The sequence below is a fragment of the Onychomys torridus genome, chromosome 8, assembly GCF_903995425.1.
Source record: "Onychomys torridus chromosome 8, mOncTor1.1, whole genome shotgun sequence".
Taxonomy (NCBI): Eukaryota; Metazoa; Chordata; class Mammalia; order Rodentia; family Cricetidae; genus Onychomys; species Onychomys torridus.
The window spans coordinates 63,091,134-63,110,064 of NC_050450.1; the positions used below are offsets into that span (position 1 = coordinate 63,091,134).

General features: G+C 49.4%; 1 protein-coding gene across 2 annotated transcripts in view; it reads right to left on the reverse strand.

Annotated features, from left to right (window-relative positions):
* Sgsm2 (small G protein signaling modulator 2) overlaps positions 1 to 18,931 on the reverse strand; it is a 41,309-nt gene that overhangs the window by 17,220 nt on the left and 5,158 nt on the right. For both annotated transcript variants that reach the window (XM_036196848.1, XM_036196847.1), the window contains exons 2-11: positions 18,233 to 18,308; positions 4,137 to 4,299; positions 3,756 to 3,917; positions 3,391 to 3,458; positions 3,147 to 3,292; positions 2,757 to 2,891; positions 2,134 to 2,258; positions 1,696 to 1,763; positions 578 to 738; positions 301 to 427 (exon numbers count right to left, since the gene is read on the reverse strand). In XM_036196848.1, coding sequence (XP_036052741.1) covers positions 301 to 427; positions 578 to 738; positions 1,696 to 1,763; positions 2,134 to 2,258; positions 2,757 to 2,891; positions 3,147 to 3,292; positions 3,391 to 3,458; positions 3,756 to 3,917; positions 4,137 to 4,299; positions 18,233 to 18,308 — 1,231 coding nt within the window. The remainder of the gene's footprint in view (positions 1 to 300; positions 428 to 577; positions 739 to 1,695; positions 1,764 to 2,133; positions 2,259 to 2,756; positions 2,892 to 3,146; positions 3,293 to 3,390; positions 3,459 to 3,755; positions 3,918 to 4,136; positions 4,300 to 18,232; positions 18,309 to 18,931) is intronic.

Here is an 18,931-nt window from a genome sequence, read left to right on the forward strand (position 1 = left end):
AGTTTCCCACCTTCTATTAATATTTCTGGCCTCCTTTTTTCTGGCATCATGACATGAAATATGACTAAGAAGCTTGTATGGTGATGCCTGGGTCTGCTGAGCTGAGAGTCTCAGGGTGATTGGGGGAAGACAGCTGGGTACAAGACAGGGATGCTCTGTGAAAGACTCAGTGGGGAGGCTCTAAGTGATGAACCTCTTATCTTAACCTGGCCTGGCCTGCCAGTGGGCCTGCCTGGCCTAAGTGACACAGTGCTCCCACATCCCCTGAGCATTCTCCACAGGGAACGTGGGGACACTCACTGCGTTCATGCCTGTGCCCAGGGTAGATGATCCGGAACACGTAGTCTGTGGCCCGTCCTACACCCAACTCCTCCACATCGACTGAACGTACACTGCTGCGTTTCCGTAGCTTGGGGAAAACCTTGCCCTGCGGAGGGAGTGGGTGGTCAGCTTGTTCAGTGCACAGACCCACCCAAGGGCCCACCCGAACCTGTTCCTGAGAACTGTATGCTGGAAAGGAAGAGAGGAGGCCTTCCTTCGCCCAGCCCTGCACCCAGAGCCTCCCCTGCCAAGGTACCTTTCCCTGCTGGGTCCACAGCGGGGGCTCAAGCTGTCCGCGAGGCAGCAGCCCGTTCTCCAGACATGACAGAAAGGACAGCAGGTGTCCTCCCTGTGGGAAGTGCAGTGGAGGCCTCTGGATGCCATCCTGGCTCACCAGCACAAGCGTGCCACCGCTCTCTGGTGGGGGGGGGTGAATGCCCACGAGTGAGGCTGGGGTCCTTGAGATCTCCCAACCCATCATCCTGGCCCGACTGGTGAGATTGCCCAGGCTAGGAAGGGGGGTAGACAGGCTAGCACATGCCTTGGGTGGTGCACTAATGGGGACAGTAGAGGGCTGGCCAGATGGCTCAGCGAGTAAAGGGGCCTGATACAAAGCCTAAGAATCTGAGCTTCATTCCCAACCCTGGGATGGGAGGAGAGAAGTGACTTCTGCAAACTGTCCTCAGGTCTCCATGTGTATACTGTGGTGCAGATGTCAACATGTGTACTTACACATGTACATACACTAAATAATGTCAAGAAAAATGAAGCTGGAGAGTTTGGTTCAGTGGTTAAGTGCGCGTGGTGTTTCTGCAGGGGACCCAGCTTCAATTCCTAGCACCCATATGGTTGGTCACAGCTATCTGTAATTCTACTTCTGGGGAGCCAATCCCTCTTCTGGCTTCCTTGGGCACCAGGCACATATATGGTGCCCATATATACACGGAGGCAGAACACCCATGCACATAAAGTTTTAAAGTAATAATTTAAAAATTAAAAAAATAGCCGGGCGGTGGTGGCATACTCCTTTAATCCCAGCACTCAGGAGGCAGAGCCAGGCGTATCTCTGTGAGTTCGAGGCCAGTCTGGTCTCCAAAGCGAGTTCCAGGACAGGCGCAAAGCTACACAGAGAAACCCTGTCTCGAAAAACAAAACAAAAACAAAAAACAAAACAAAAATTAAGGACAGCAAGAGGTCTGGGCGTGTACGCAGCAGTAGAACACATGCTCAGCCTGTCCAGTGCCCTAAATCTGACGCCCAACACTGCAAGACAGGCACACTGGGAGGGACGCAGTCTGACAGGCCCATGCAGGGTGCACAACAACACAGAGGCGTCTGCCCTCCCTCCCCTGTGCTTCAGGCAGGCAGACTCACTCTGCTGGTGGCAGTGGATGCAGACGATCTGACTGAAGGGTACCACCAGGGCATAGTCCCAGTAGACACTGAAAAGGAACCATAGGGTGTCACTGTCTCCTAAGACTTGCCTCTGTCAACTGGTCCTATCACCCCCTGAAACTATGTTGAAGAGAGGGCGGCCACAGCCAAGCAGTGACTTCGGCCAGCCCTGACCCTCCAAGTGTCATGCTGCTTTCCTGGCACAGCCTGGCAGTCTTAGCTGTCCAAACTTGGCTTGTGCAAACCCCTCCACGGCCAGGCGTGGCTCAGCCTCAAGGGCTTGGGAACCACTCAGGCAGCCTCTCCCTGTAACTCTTGGCATTGAATGAGGAGTAAGGCTTGGTTGGCCCTTGGAGTCTGCTTTGTTTCTCCATCCACTTCCTTCCCTGGGACCAAGGCTCCATCCCTTCCCTTTACCTCTTTTCCAGCTCAGAGTCCCCGAGAGTCCCGTTCATGAGTTGGTTGGGAGTCCACTTTAGAGTCAGGTTCTCTGCAGACTGGTGCAGGGAGAGGTAGCCAGGGACCGCCTCCATGTCCTCCTTCTATAGGGAAGAGATACACCAAAAGACAGACAATATGGGCCTGAGAATCTCATAAGATGGCCTGTGAGAATGAGCCCAAGTGGGAACATACCAGCCCAGCAATGGGGGTCCTGGGGCTCGAAGCTGGGCAGAGCAAGGAGAAACAGAAGCTACATCTGAATGTCTCTTCCCAGCTGGCTTAGTGCCATTGGCTCTGTCCTGTTTGCCTGGGTGCCACTGGCCAGCCACACCCATGCTGGGCATTCACTCTGCCTGCTGGCTGCCATCCTAGCCCTGGACAGCCTGGATTTCAGCTAGCCAGGACAGATGTCATCCCTGTCTCCGGCCAACTCCAAGCTGGGCACGAGTCATATGACAATAAGGGATGGGTAGGATGGTATTCCCTTCTCTCTGGTCAAGTTCTGTAGCGAAGAAGCTGGCTGAAAACTTCCTCTGGCCCTGGGAAGGCAGGTCTACAGAGGGCAGTGAGGGAAGATTGACGGCACAAGGCATTCCTACCGGCTGCACCAGTACGTTGTTCTTGCCGTAGAGCAGCCGAGTTCTTGAGCTCTGGTGCAGGGACTCCACGTACTCACGGGCACAGGCAGCTAGCCGATCTTCTGACGTGCTGCCACTGGAGTGGCGCTTCCGGATCTGCCAGGGAAAGTTACGGCTCAGGCCCCACCCTGGGCAACTGGCCTTAGGACTGGAGAATCTTCAGGCTCCCATGCACCACAGCCCTCCCTAGCTGACTCTGTTACCCTTTGCTCTCTCATCAACAGTAGGCCACTACTGGCATTTATGCAGGTCCTAGTGTAGACAGACAGTCCTCTTGGGTGACCAATACCTGGCGGCCCATAAGTATAGTCTGAATAAGTGAGCACAGGAGGTGGGGAGAAGGGTACTAACCCCCAGGGCAGGGCGCTTTGCTGGGGAGTCCTGTCGATTAGGGGGACCCCGGATACGATGCCTCTGGACTAGCTCGTCAGCAGAGGGGTCAGTCCAGTAGTGATCAGCTGTCTTGAGCTTCGTGTATTCCAAGGCACAGGGTCCCACTATGGTGGAGACAGGGATGGTTAGTTTAGCTGGGGTCTTGCCTCGCCCACTCCTCACTCCACTGAACCAACACAGGCCTTTAAGTTTTCAAGCTCACCGAGGAGACAGGCCAGGACTGAGCCAAACACAGGGTCTGCCAATAATGCTTCCTTTTCATAGTACTTGCTGCCAAGAGGAGACAGAGATAGGGTGATTACCAGGGCTCCTGGACTCAGGCCAGGGTAGTCAAGCTCACTCAGGAGAAGCACACCCAGAGACCAGATTCATGTCAGTCACCAAAAAAGAATGAGTCAATAGGATGAAGTGTTGTAGGATTCTTAGTAGGTCTATGTTCTTGGGGTGCCAAAAGAGGGCTGGAGGTATGCCTACAGACTGTCATGGACTATTAAGCACGTAGAGGGGATGAGCTGAGGTGGGCCAAGGAGAGGACCAGCGGGGGTGAGGATGGGGGTGGGCAGTCACCTGCAGTTTTCGGCCAGGTACTGTACAACCCTGTCCAGAACTTTCTCCATGAGTGCTGTGCGTACCCAGATGTGTTTCAAGGCCTGTTGGCTGAGAGCCGGGGCCTTCCCGCTGCCTGAGCCCTGTTTCCGAAGGGCTTCCTGGCAGCCTCCAGAGGGTTTCCTGCAGAGAAGAGGGGAGGCTTCAGAAGACAGGCTCCAGGTTGGTGGCACCGGAGTGAGAACAGGAACTCAGAGTGTGGGCCAAGATAAGAAGCTGAAGTAGGGAGACAGGATACGGAACCCACAAATGGCCAACCCCCACTCTCAGGCTGGAAGCCCCCGTGGAGGTCAATCCCAGGACAGAGCAGAAGGACGTCGGAAGGGCTGGCTCGGGCCTCACCTGCCCTCTACTTGTTGCTGCAGCTCCTGCACCTTGTGGCAAATCTCTCCAGCCACGGGGCATGTCTTCCCCACTTTGGTGAACAGAGCTGCCATCTTGTCACTGCGCAGGAAGCCAGCGGCACGGCGCCTTAGCTGATGCAAGAGGCAAGCCTCCACAGCACCTGGGACACGAGGCCAAACAGTATCTGAGCCTGGGTTAGAGGTCACCCCACTTGGCCTTCTCTGCTCCCCTGCAGCCTCTCAGCATAAGGATGAATTCTCTTGAGAGCCAGCAGCGGCAGAACTCAGCAGGCATCACCAGGAAGGAATGCTGAGGGAACCCCGATATCATGCCTGTTCACACCTGAATTCTTCCTGGTAAACTCGGGTAAAGTGCTAACCCCTCTGAGGAAGGAGAAATCCCTCTTGCCTTGGAAATACTGCATGCCTGTAGAGAGGCAGGGGCTGGGATAAGCTTTGAATTGTGCTGAACTGGGGGTAGGCCAAAGAAATGTATCTTGACCTCCCTCCAAAGCTTTCCATCCTGCCCTTCTGCCCCAAGCTCATGGTGGACTTGTGAGAGCTGTCACGTGCCAAGCTGTTTCTCTCTCTGGCCTGATGCACACATGCCTTCTGTATGCAGTAGCATCCCAGTGAGCTGTGAGGAGCAAAGCTGCTCATTGGAGTTGGCATGAAATGTCTCTGACCACAAGGACAGAGACAGCACCTACAGGAAGAGGATGCAGAGAGCACATGGCCCAGCAGCCCTTCTGGAGAGCATGGTGACGTGGTTGCTAAGGAACAAGGCTCTGAAGCTGAAATATTGATGAAGCCTCTGCAGAGATCAGCCCTCACAGTAGTCTCTGAATTATTAATGAGCACAGCAGTTGGGAATGAGAGATTTTTTTCCCCCTTCAGCACTTGAAGGACTTCCTTAATTCATTCATGTTTTCAGGGGCCACACTTAATGTCTCCCTCTGGATCCCTGCTTACCACCAAGACCCCACAGGAAGGAACTTGGCAGGGAAAAGCAAGGAGCTGGCCTTGGCATGAACAGACTCTGAAAACATGGTGCACATGTGTGGTAGACAGTGCCCGGCCATTGCTGAGGCCAAACTAAGCAGTGCTGGGGACAAAGAGATAGACAGCCCAGGGTCTAAGACTGGTATAGTGACTCCATGCTTCTGGGAAACCTGGTAACTGACTTCATGCGCTAAGCCTCAGCTTTATCACTTGTGCAATGAGGGAGACTTCTTAGGATTGTGTGATGTCACATGAGACAGCATGTGAAACCACTTCCTTACCCATGAGCCCATGTCTGTTCCTGCCCCTCACACTCCCTATTCAAATATTGTTCAAAAGCAAGTAAGAGCCAGTGTGGTAGGACATGGATGCATCAGAGGATCATGGGCTGCCCCAGAGGTGGGTAAAGGTGATGTTTTCTTTGATATGGGGAACTGAGGCCTTGTTAAGTTTTATTTTTTCAAGACAGGGTTTCTCTGTGTAGCTTTTGGAACTGACTTTGTAGACCAGGCTGGCCTTGAACTCACAGAGACCCACCTACCTCTGCCTCCAAAATGCTGGGATTAAAGGCATGGTTTGTTTGTTTATTTATTTAAAGCGTTACTTAGTTTGAGCATGTATACCTGTGTTGAAGCCGTTAGAGGAAGATGGATGTCCTCCTCCATCACTCTTTACCTACTCCTTTGAGGCAGGGTCTCTCCCTGAACTCAAGGCTCATGTTTTCTAGATGTGGTGGTCTAAATGAAAATGGCCCCACAGGCCCACAGGGAGGGGCACTATTAGGAGGTGTGGCCTTGTTGCAGGAAGTGTGTCACTGGGGGAGGTGCTTGGAGGTTTCAGATGCTCAAGCCAGGCCAGTGTCACTCTCTCTTCCTGCTGCCTGCTGATCCAGATGTAGAACTCTCAGCTACTTCTCCAGCACCATGTCTGCCTGCATGCTGCCATGCTTCCCGCCATGATGATAATGAACTAAATCTCTGAACTGTAAGCCAGCCCTCAATGAAATGTTTTCCTTTATAAGAGTTGCCATGGTCATATTGTATCTTCACAGCAATAGAAACCCTAAGAGACTAGACTCAGCTGAAAGCTGTCCTCCTGACTCCACTGTCTCAGATATGGGCTATAAGCACATTTGGAATGCCTGGCTGGTTATATTGGTGCTGGGGTCCAAACTCTAGTCCTCATGATTGCACATCCAGTGTTCCTAGATGTCTGAGCCATCTATCCAGCCCCAAGATTGTTCTGATTATCACAATCAGGATATGAAGCTTGGGCCCAGGAAGTAACTACTAATTTATTTTAAAGGCAAAGACTCATGAAGTCCAGACTCTTCTAAGATTTTCTATATAGCAGTCTGGCTTTGAACTCTGAGATCTTCCTGTCTCCACTGCCCAAGTGCTAGGATTATAAGCATGCACCATGTGTGGCAAATAATTACTTCTCAAGTAGATTTTTCTTCACCTGTTTTTCTATCTTCACTTAAGCAGCTAGTAGCAGTTACTGTTTTCCTATAAACGATTTTTGTCTGTCTTTCTCTTGAACTGCAGTCAAGAAGGAAGGGGACCTTGAAGTCTTCTGCCAGCTCAGTGACAATATCCCAGGGAAGGGAAACAGGCAGGCTTCTTGTTCCAGCCTTGAAGGCCTTTGTTTTAGAAGGCACATCTTTTCTTTCCCAGGGTGGTCATACATCTGTGCATATGTGTACAGAGACATGGTCTTACATATGTATCAAACATACAGGAAATCTTTGACTTAAGAATTCATTTGCTCCACCTCATGGCTAATCCTGCTCTCTGGGGATCTTGTGTGGCCCTGGGGTGTCCAGGTGAGTGTTCTCCAGCCTCAGTCTTTCAATCTGGGGCTGCTGCAGCTATCGCTCTGCGTTGGTGGGAGGGAGGGTGGTCACCCTTTCCTGATATTGAATCCTCGTTGTGTGGAAGGGAAAAGAAGCCACAATGAACAAAGCCAGAGTGGCAGCAGGTGGCACCAGCCCTGCAGGGATCATGGGCCTCAACGCTGTGACTAATGGCGAGGATAATGAGTTATTAGCCTTCCCACCTTCCCCAAGCCACTGCAAACGCAGCCAGGCCGGGAGCTGGGGAGCAGCCACCCCATTTGGCCTCACCCCCTCGCCAGCAGCCTCTTAGCACAGGAACACGTTCTCCTGAGAGCCAGCAGAGGCAGAGCTCAGCAATTATCACAAGGAGGGATTGCTGAGGGAAGCCCAAACATCACGCCCATCCCTTCCTTCGCACCATGGCTCCTGATTCCTTCTGGGAAACTCAGGCAAACTGCCAAGCCATGTCTGGGGAAGGAGGAATCCCTCTCACCCTGACAGTCTTCAGGGACCTGTGAGGCCAGGTGTTCTTGGCCTAGTTCCAGATCAGTGATTGCCGAAACTAGAGTATCCTGCCCCACTCCCACTGCAGATGAAAATGTGACTCTGTGCAGCATGGAGGTAAAACAATAATAATCACAACAGAGAACTACTACCTGAAGGGGCTTGTGGATGGGTCTCTTGGGCTCCAAATGCATGGAAATTCTGTATAATTTGAATGTAAATTTCTAGTTTGTTTTACAATGCTTAAGTGCCCCCATCCCAGGGGATGGAATCAGTGGCTTCCAGATCCTAAGAGAGGGTCCAGACTCCAAAAAGATTAATAATCTTTTCTCTAGCACTTAAGTTTATTTTTTATTTATTTTGACCAACAAGGTGACACATCTGTAATCCCAGCATTTGAGAGGCCAAAGCAGCAAAATCTCTTGATTCAAGGCCAGCCTGGTCTACACAGTGAGTTCCATGGCCAGCCAGGGCTAAGTAGTAAGAACCTGTCTTTAAAAAAAAAAAATATCCTTTTTATACTTATTTAGTGTGTGTAGAGGTCAGAGGACAACTTGGCAGAAGTTGAACTCAGACCTGAGAGCAAGTACATTTACCTGCTGAGCCATCCTGCTGGCCCCATACTCGGGAGACTTTTGAGTGGAGCAGAAACCCAAACACGATTCTAACTTGTTCTGAATTTGCTCCCCAGACAGACTGAGGAGGGTACTGTGAAGCCCCATTCCCCAGAGGCAAGTTCAGGTGTGACCTGTGTGACCTCACGCCCAAGGACATCAAGCAACTCCAGGTCCTCATTGCCTGGAACCTGCCACCAGAGCACCACATCTTAGTAGAGGCCATACAGACTACCACTTGACTAAAGTGCCAAGCTGTAAGGCCGCCCCCCTGCAAAGTGAGCTGTCCTAGCTCTGGGCATTCAGCCATGGAGGCTCCAGGGCCCTTTGTCTAAGTGAATCCTAGCACCATGTGGATATACCGTAAGGTGACAGCCCTGACATCTTTTGGCTCATTTGATATGAGAAAAACATGTCCTAGTCAATAAATGCCAACATAGAAAGGCTTAGACAAATAAATCTTAAAAATAGAAAATGAAAAACAAAAATCTTACAGGGGAAAAAACCCACAAAATAAAAAAAAGGACAACAGAGTTAGAGAAGGAGACAAGACTTAACAAGCATGACCCTCACTACCCATCTTCATCTTTTGGTGGTTTTCAGAGTTTGGTCAGCTGGTCCCAGAGACCCTTCTCCATGGTCAGCCATCCTGTCACACTGAGAGAAAAGCTCAGAGGCAGCAGAAGTACAGCTAAATTTAACTCTAGCATCTTGCTATGAACACTCACCGAAGTCTGATACTGACCTAAGGAAAGCTAAAGCCCACAGGCTGAACCAGCCTGAGGAGCTCCTTGGGTCCTTCAAAGCCTTAAAAGTTCTGGAGCTTGGAGAATGCTACCTGGGGCTGGAGAGCACAGTGCTAACAGAGCCTATTGGCCTTGGACTCAACCCACTGCATACTGATTTAAACATTCCAAGTGGTTGCTTATAGAGTGGAAACACTGAGTCAGATCTGGTGGCACCAGCCTGTAATCCCTGCTACCCAGGAGACTAAGGCTGGAGGGTTGAAAGTTTACCCTGCCTGGGCTACAATGTAGACTATGGAGACCTGCGGGGTGGGGGTAGGTATGGGGGTGGGTGGATATGATGGCACAAAAGATGGAGGGAGACTAGAAGCTAGGTATATTGCTACTATGTTGCTGGTGGGAGGGTTGGATGATGTCATTCTTAATAAGCAATTTGGCACTCTCAATCAAAGGTGCAGATAACCTCTGACCCAGCAATCCCTCTTCTGGAATTTTTCCTAGTGATGTAAGGGCACAATTAGCTATAAGAAAAGAACTGGAAACCACCCATGTGTCCATCAACAGGGGTCAGGCTAAGTAAATATGGTTTGTTCACACAGGTGAGCAGTGTGCAGCTTTCAGAAACAATGAAATGTTCTATAGGAACTAACTTCCAAGAGCAAGGTGTAGGACAGGATCATTGCATGGCACCTTTCAATCACAAAATGGGGAGGAATCAGGTGTGGTGGCTCATGCTTGTACGTCCAGCCCTTGGGAAGCAGAGGCAGGATAAATGACACAGCTCAAGGCCAGCCTGGGCTACATAGTGAGTTTCAGTGTGAACTGTCTCAAAATAAAGGGGGTGAGGCAGGCAAAGGTCACATATTCTTGTTCTGAGGCAGGGTTTCACGTAGCCTAGATGTCCCTGAACTTCTGATCCTCCTGCTTCTACTTCCAAGTGCTGACATTACAGGTGTGTGCCATCGTGTTTAGCTCACATCTCTATCAGGTTAAAAACAATAACAACCCCCCACCCCCATGGGAACACACACACACCAAAGGTACCCTGTGTGGGAGGGGGTGAATGGTGCCCGAAAGGAGCAAGATCCTGGGAATGCTTTTTCATGGTTTTGATTTTATTAACAGATATATTACCAGTTCAAGATAACAATAATGATGAGTAGGTGACCACCAAGGGTTCCCAGCATGAAGTGATGCTGGAGGCCCTCTCCAGTTGGGGAGAGCATCAACCCCAGAATGGCCAGTTGGTCCACAGTCCCTGCTCTTTCACCTGCTCCAAATGGATTGCTTCCTCATGCTTAGGCAGAACCTGCTAGGGCGGCAGCAGGTAACTTGAGCTTGGCAGGAACCAGAGAAATAATTCTAAGTGATATGACTAGCCTGGCTGTCTCAAGAGTTCACAAAAAGGAACTGAAGCTAAGCCAGTGGTTGGGAAGGGGCTTCATAAACAAGGAAGATGCCAGCAAGGTCTACCAGTGCACCTTGTGTCTCGGGTGCACAGACATTCATATTCACAGCTCTGCTCAGCAGTCAAAGTCCTGGCAACTGTGGAGCACTCATAATTACACAGCATGGCAGGAGGCTGGCCTAAGGACCAGGAGTTGAGGATGGGAAGGCAAGTGTGGCGAGTGGCTGACGCACCACCTGTGGCTGTTTCACCTTTCTCCCTAATGCCATCTGTCCAGTGGGAGAGTTGGGCTGCAGTTGCCATAGAGAATCCGAGGGAGGCAAAGTGAGGGAGAACAGTCATCCACGGGTGGTTTGATTTGGTCCTGGGGCTGTGGGGGCAACACTCAGAGCAGAGTTTTGGGGCTACTGGTTCAGGCCTGTGAACAGCGGGGACAGGTGGAGCTGCCTGGCTGGAAGGGGAGGGCAAGAGGGGAGGCTCTCCATAGTGGAACTTCTGAGATTCCAGAAGTTAGAGCTTTGCTGGAGGTGAAGTAGGAGGAGCAGAAAGGCTTCCAGAGGCACCACGGGCCTCTCTCCTCCCTACTTCCTGTCTCTCTTACTGCCTACTTCTACCCTGTGTTTGGTAATGACAGATACCTGCACTCACAGTGAATATTCCCACTGTATTTGGGACACATCTCCCTCGGCTTGCAAGGGTGCTGACTTGACTTCAACTCTGGGGGCTTTCAGATTTGCTCAGCTCCCCAAAGAAGAGCAACATTCCCCCATAGATCCTGATGTGAAGGAGAAAGAACTGGTCTCATTTTTCTGGAACCATGGTGAGGGAAATGAGAATCATGCCACACATACTCATTTTCTTTGCCCTGCAGAGATACTGTACCTTCCTGGTGAACCAGGTGAGAGACAGCCTCTTCCTCCATGTACAAAGGCTGAGCACATTCACCCAGTTGCCAGAGACCCACCATCTCCCAGAGTCTGGATCCCTAGAGCTCAGTCAGATGACGTGAGCTGTGACTCTACAAGGCAGCTCCTCCATGATGTCCTGAGTCCTCTGGACTCCTCTCAGGGTAGCCCCACCCCCAGCCCCAGGCACACCAACTAAATAAACTCTGTGCAGCACAATCTTTGGACCGGGACAGATGTGAGTTCAAACACTGAGCTGCATATCCTAGCTTATCCTTCTCTTTAGAAAATCATTTTTTTGAGGGAAATTTCAAGCATACACAAAAGTCAGGAGGATAGTATAACAACCCCCCCCCCCATATACCCATTGTCCATTTAAATAGTTAACAGGTCCCAGCCAAATTTTGTTTCAGCTAAACCATATGCAACCAATTTTTTCCTATCTTTGGATTATCTGAGGTAACTTTTAGACTCTTGACACCTTTATTGAACCTACAATAACATTTTCTCTTTCTTTTTGGAGCCAATGTTACTTGGGCTAGCCTGGAACTTATGTTGACCAGGATGGCCTCAAACGTGCAGCAGTCCTCCTGTTTCTACCCCCCCAACCCCCCAACCAGGTGCTAGGACCAGAGTTGCGTCATAATGTCCAGCTCTAATAACAACTACTTAACATGATCCGATTTCCTGACTGAGTGCCAAGATTTCAGATTTCCTCAACTGTCTAGATGTTTTGGGTTGCCAGAATGTGGATTTCTAGATGGAATTCTAGGGTATGTCTGAGGAGGCTTTCCAGAGATGGTTCAAGAACAAGATGTCACTGGACACTATGTCACATGCTTTACATGCGCAGCTCTTTTGGGTTTTTATCTTGAGCTTGACCACTGGGCTAACCACCCACACCGAGCCCTAAGCAGCTCTTCCAATGCTCAAATCTACCTTCTGCGGGTAGTGCGGGTAGTGCGGGTAGTGCGGGTGGTGCGGGTGGTTTGGGTGGTGCGGGTAGGTTCAGAGATGAAAATGAGTAAGACACAACTAGCGTGCAAACCTTGGTCTGTCTAACTCCAGGGACTTGGCAATGGACCAAAGCACATATGTGTTCTTGGCTAGGCCCTAGCACAGGGGGAGGGAAACCAGTTGCTCTGGACATCTGCCTTCCTACCTGATCACAGCTGAAAAGCTACCTGACTTGTTCGCTTCTAGGTGGAAAGCAAAAGCTAGTCAGTCTGATAATAAGCTATTCACTGGCTGCAGGAGGGAAGAAGTCCCTTTTGCTAAAAAGAGCCAGGCTAGCAACTGCCTGGAGTCTGAATCACTCAATGTGCAGAAACATCTCCGGCTGCAATCTCCCAGGTGGGATGCAACCTCCTGCAGAACCTTCTGCTCTCCCAGCTTATTAGTATCTCTTTGCCATTCCCTAAAGGAGCTCACTGCAGGGGAGACCTAACTGGCTAATGAAAGCTGCTTAGCAACAGGGAGCTGGTTAATAAAGCCCCATGTTATTCCCAATTCCAGGCTCTACCCCCACCTCCCATTACAGCTCAGCCTCAGCCTCAAGCAACCCTGAGGTTGGCCCAGGAAAGCTGATGACTAGGAGACAGGGCTGGCCCAGACCCCACCCACAATGCCTAGCAGCTGGTGATGGTGTGAGAAGATACACTGAGTCTGAGAACTGCTCTTCAAAGCCACACTCCTCTCTCAGCCACCTAAAGTTAAGATCCACAGGGCTGAGGGTGTAACTCTGTGGTGGATGGCTTGTCTAGCCTGCCTCAAGATCTGGGTTCAATCCCAGCCCCAGCATAGACACACACACACACACACACACACACACACCAATCAGTCCTGGGGCCAGGCATGGTGGTACATGCCCCCCCCCCCCCCCCCCCCCAGACAGGGTTTCTCTGTAGCTTTGGAGCCTGTCCTGGACTAGCTCTGTAGACCAGGCTGGCCTGGAACTCACAGAGATCCACCTGCCTCTGCCTCCCGAGTGCTAGGATTACAGGCGTACACCACCACTGCCTGGCAGGTATATGCTTTTTAATCCCAGGACTGAGGAGGCAGAAGAAGCAGGCAGATTTCTGTGAGTCCAAGGTTAGCCTGATCTATATAGTGAGTTTCAGGCCAGCCAGGGATACTCAGTGAGGCCTTGTCCCATAATCGTAGTAACCAACAAGAAAAGAGGAAATAGAAAGATACCGCAGAGGGAGGTCAGGCTCAGAGAAACAGAGCTCCATGGGCTGATGCCTCAATTACTCAAATCTCTTGATGGTAAGAGAGGAACTATTTGTAAGCACATGCATTATTATTTCAGATGCAAGGTTCAAGGGCATAATTTGAGACAATTTGCTGTTTAGTGCTGACTCAGAGTGCCCTGTCTAGTACATGTTAAAAGCACTTTCCTCCCACCACAGAAGGAGGCAGCAGGATATACCAGTCAATGGGGGGTCATGGCTGGGAGGTGGAAGAACTGTTCATAAGGCCACAGAAAAAGTACAAAGTGTTAATTTGATTCAACTAGAGACCGGATGCAGAATCTTAGACATGCTAAGCAAGTATTCTAATAATGAGTTCCAGCCCAGCAGTAAGTCTCTTAAATGGGGTCTCCTGTAACCCAGGCTGGCCTCTAAACCACTGTGTCGATGAGGATGACCTTGAGCTCTTTAAAACATTTTTTTTCTTTAAAATGTTTTAAAACGCCAGGCGGTGGTGGTGCATGCCTTTAATCTCAGCACTCAGGAGGCAGAGGCAAGCCAATCTCTGTGAGTTCGAGGCCAGCTTGATCTACAGAGTGAGTTCCAGGACAGCCAAGGCTACACAGAGACACCCTGTCTTGAACTCCGCCCCCCCCATGTTTTAAAACACTTCTTTAGTGGGTGTGTTTGTGTGTGGACAGGCAGTGCACTCACTTTTTACCACGTGGGGCCCAGGGGAGCATTTCTTTCCTCCTACCATGTGGATTCTGGGGATAAAACTTAGGTCACAGGGTTTGGCAATGAGCAGTTTTACCTGCTAAGCCATCTTTCAGCCATACCTTAAGCTCTTTATTTTTTTTCATTTCCTGAGACAGGAATTTAATAAAAAGTCACTACATGAGATGGGTGTGGTGGTCCATGCCTCTAGTGCCAGCACTTGGGAGGTATAGGCAGGAAGAGAACCCCTCTGAGTTTGAGGCTAGCTTGGTCTTCATTGTGAGTTTCAAGCCAGTTAGGGCTACATAGTGAGGCCTATCTCAAAAACAACAGCAACAACTCCCCTGCTCCACATGCATGCATGCATGCATGAATGCACAAATACACACACACACACACACACACACACACACACACACACACACACCAAGAGAGGAGATAGCTCCATCTGGGGATTGCTGGCCAGCCAACCTAGTTAATCAGTAAGCTCCAGTCCCAAGTGAAGAGACCCTATCCCCACAAACAAGGCAGATGGCTAGATGGCTCCTGAGGACAACATCTGAGGTTGACCTCTGGCCTTCACACATATCCACACCTACAAACAACCACACACACCACAAACATGCTAACATACTCACTAACACACACAAGATTCCAGAGTTGTGGGAGGCCATGAGAAGCCTGGGCCTGAATTTCTTCAGCAACTCAGTCGGGACTGACACTGCTCAGACGGAACAAGTGCCATCTGGGTCACTTTGGTCCCTGACACTGCCTACTGTATCACATCTGGGCAGCTTCACTTGCAAACTTTTTTTGTCTGATCCTGTGGCGTTTATGTTTGCATCAATGACTCTTAGGAGCCTTGGAAGGCCAGCAGGACATGGTTCCTCCTCCTGGACTCAGTTTAAAAGCCTAGAAACTTGAAGGCTTTCTCTATTACAACAATCAAAAAGGATTCAAAGAAAAACCGTTCTCCTGGAGTGTGATCTTCCGGCCTGATGAAAGAGCCCAGAGCCATAGACAGGAGGCCCAGAGCTCCCAGGGGACTGGGAGTCCCAGGCCAGCTGCAGGAGAGCTGGCAGGTGCTTCTCACCTCAACAGGCTGAATGTGAGGTCCTCGTACTTTTCTCTTGCTGGCCTCCTCCAGCCCTCTTTCCCTGTTCTTCCCTGGCTACCCCCACACAGCACCCATGTACAAGCTGTTCTCACTACGCGATTGCTTTCCACAGTGTGTGCTTTGACAAAGCCTAGCACCAAGCCAGAATTCTAATATGCTTCTAGGCTAATAATCACGACACTGGGGAGCTTGTTCTTTTTTCTTTCCCAGGGCATGGGTTCTATGAAGCAGCAGAAGCAGCAGCAGCAGCAGCAGCAGCAGCAGCAGCAAATCTAGCCTTAGCCTTGACACCCAAAGGATAAGAAAAAACATCTGCTCTTAAAACTCTAGGCACGCTAACAGATGTAAACTCAATCCCCCCAAACAGTTGAGGTGGCGATCACTGTTCTAATTTTAAAGCAGCATACTGGAGGTATCAACAAACTAGTCCAAGACGGGCGTGGCATGGTAGTGTATGCTTATGGTACTAGTAATTGGGAGGCTGAGGCGGGAAGATCAAGAGACTCAGTGTGTTCAAGGTCAGCCAAGGATAGGGAGAGGGGAAGAGGGGAAGAGGGGAGAGAGAACATCTAAGATGGCTTTAGTATTAGGAAGACCAGTAGTTTTCAAAGCCCCATTTCCATAGCCTCTGCTCACTGGCTGCCTTTCCCAATCACCCTCTCTAACTATTTTATTTTTCTCCATAGATCTGGTCATTACATATTATCACATCTCTTCAAGCGTTTTTGTCTGTCTGTCTCTCAACAGAATGTATTTTCCTGGGGGCAGAAACTGTCTACCTTGTCTTTGCCATTCTGCTACATAGAGACTATTGTCTGGAGTGTTGCTGGACTTATGGGAAGGGCAGTTCTGTCTCACTGTTGCCAAAAGCAGGGTGATGGCTAGGTTGATGGCTAGGACCCACACAGTGGAAAGATATCAGACTCCCAACTATTATTTTCTGAACCCTAAATATGTTTTTTTTTTTTTTTTTCCAGAGCTGAGGACGGAACCCAGGGCCTTAAAGCGCTCTACCACTGAGCTAAATCCCCAACCCTGCCTAAATATAATGTAATAACAATAAAAAATAAGGCTAGGACATGTTAGGCTCTGGTACCCTCCTCTCCTTAGTGGGTGTTAGAGGATGGCGAGATTTCTGGAAGTCAAAGAAAACTTTGTGTAGATAGAAGCTTTTTCATACAACGTCAAATATCTGTTTCATGTTATAGATGATTTTCTACCACACAACTCCGCTCTATAGCCAGAGGCTCTGGCTATTCCTCCTTGCCTATGTTCATGCTCTTTTGCATCTAACCAAGTGCATGCGGAATCAGGACAATGGAGCAACCAGATAAATGTGGCAGCCCAAAGCACATAAAAACATTCCCAAAGCACCAATCCTTCTCCAGAGTGAAAAGGGACAGGTAAGATGGATGGTTCCAAACTCCACAGCTCTCAGAGCAAGGTTTTTAAAGTGTAGTCCCAATAAATAAATAAATAAGTCTTTTAAAAAAAAAAAAGGGCTGGGGAGAGGGCTCAGGGGTTAAGAGCACTGACTGCTCTTCCAGAGGTCCTGAGTTGAATTCCCAGCAACCACATGGTGGCTCACAACCATCTGTAATGAGATCTGGCGCCCTCTTCTGTATACATTAATAAATAAATAAATCCTTTTTTAAAAAAGATTTATTTATTTATTTATTATGTATACAGTGTTCTGCCTACATGTATCCCTGCAGGCCAGAAGAGGGCACCAGATCTCATTTCAGATGGTTGTGAGCCACCATGTGGTTGCTGGGAACTGAACTCAGGACCTCTGCAAGAGCAGTCAGTGCTCTTAACCTCTGAGCCATCTCTCCAGCCCCTACACCTTTAAAGTGTAGTCCCTGGACAGTACCTCAGCCTGCTCTGTGAACATAGAAGAAATCCAGAGTCTGGCTACTCCAGACCTACTAAAACCAGAATGCCTTGATGGGGACCGGGTATGTTTTGTTCCGTGATTCTGAGCCTTGGACCTGGGGCCTCATGCATGCCAGGCAAATGCTCTACCACTGAGCTATGCCCCTCATCCTCTTTTCAAAAAATTAAATTTTACTTTATGTGTATGGGTGTTTTGCCCACATATTTATCTATGTACCATGTGCATGCAGTTTCAGAGGAGACTAGAAGATGGTGTTGGATCCCCTGGGACTGATGTTATAGACACTTGAGAGCTACCATGTAGGTACTGGGGATCAAACCTGGGTCTTCTGGAAGAACAGCCAGGATTTTGTTTTTTTGTTGTTCTTTTGTTTTTTCATTTTTTGAGACTGGGTTTCTCTGTGTAACAGAGTCCTGGCTGTCCTGGGACTTGCTTTGTAGACCAGGCTGGCCTCAAACTCACAGAGATCCTCCTGCCTCTGCCTCCTGAGTGCTTAGATTAAAGGCATGCACCACTATGCCCAGCTCCAGGATTCTGTTTTTTTTTTTTTTTTCTTCTGAGACAGGATTTCTCTGTGTAGCCCCGGCTGTCATGGAACTCGTAGACCAGGCTGTCCTTGAACTCACAGAGATCTACCTGCCTCAGCCTCCTGAGTGCTGGGATTAAAGGAAGTGTGTGTCGTGTGTCACCTTGGATTCTTAACTGCTGAGCCGTCTCTTTCTCTTTTTCATTCTGAGGCAAAGTCTCACTAGGTTTCCCAGGCTGGCCCTGGGTACTCTATACATGAAACAAGCCTTCAACTTTGGGTCCTCCTGTTTCAGCCTTCTGAATAGCTAGGATCACAGGCATGGGACACCAGGTACGACATGGCTGTGAATGTTTTAACATGCTCCCAGGTGCATCTGGTGCTACCAAAATTTGGGACCTCCTGTCCTAGGATAGTAAAATACACAAATTCATGCCATCTGAAGACTCTGATTCAGTAGGTCTGGGATGGGGCTCAAACAGACTTCAAAAGAGTTTGTGATGATTGGGACTCACTCACATTCATATTTGAGAGGGTCTAAACCAGAGGACTCATCTTTTCCAGGTCCCAGGACCAAGTACTTAGTCCTAAGTCCACATATGACCCGTCACTGTAAGGTGTTTACTCACCACACAGAGCAATGATGTGGCTGCTGTCTTCATGCACAAACTTCCTGGTGACAGCCTCCTCCATGATTTGCTTCACCTGTGAATAAATGGGCATCTTCATTATTTTAATTTATTTATGTTTGCTGGGCTACGGATTACTCAGAGCAAACACTCTATCACTGAGTGTTTAACATTATTATTTTTAATTTTCCTCTTAGCAAAGGACTCCTGGGGTTTGAGGGTATATCTTAGTGGCTGAGCAGGTTTTGGACACATGAGGTTCTAGATTCAACCTAGCAACAAAAGAGGTCTCTAGGAGGGTAAACAGCTGGCTGTGACCTCCTGTCTGGTTTTTGAGATACTTGCAGAGATTACAAAGATGGGAAGGAGGGTGGAGAAACCAATGCTCCTTAACAAAGCCTGCCCCAAGCTTTAGGCCAAACCCACCAACCAGTGTGGAGATACCAGTTTCTTTCTTTCTGTCTTTCTTTCTTTCTTTTTTTTTAAACAAATTGGGCATGGTGGCCCAAGTCTTTTTTTTTTAAATTTTTTTAAGATCCTATTTATTTATTATTATACAGTGTTCTGCCTACTTGATAGAGGAGGGCACCAGATCTCATTATAGTTGGTAATGAGCCACCATGTGCTTGCTGGGACTTGAACTCAGGACCTCAGGAAGAGCAGACAGTGCTCTAAACCTCTGAGCCATCTCTGCCAGCC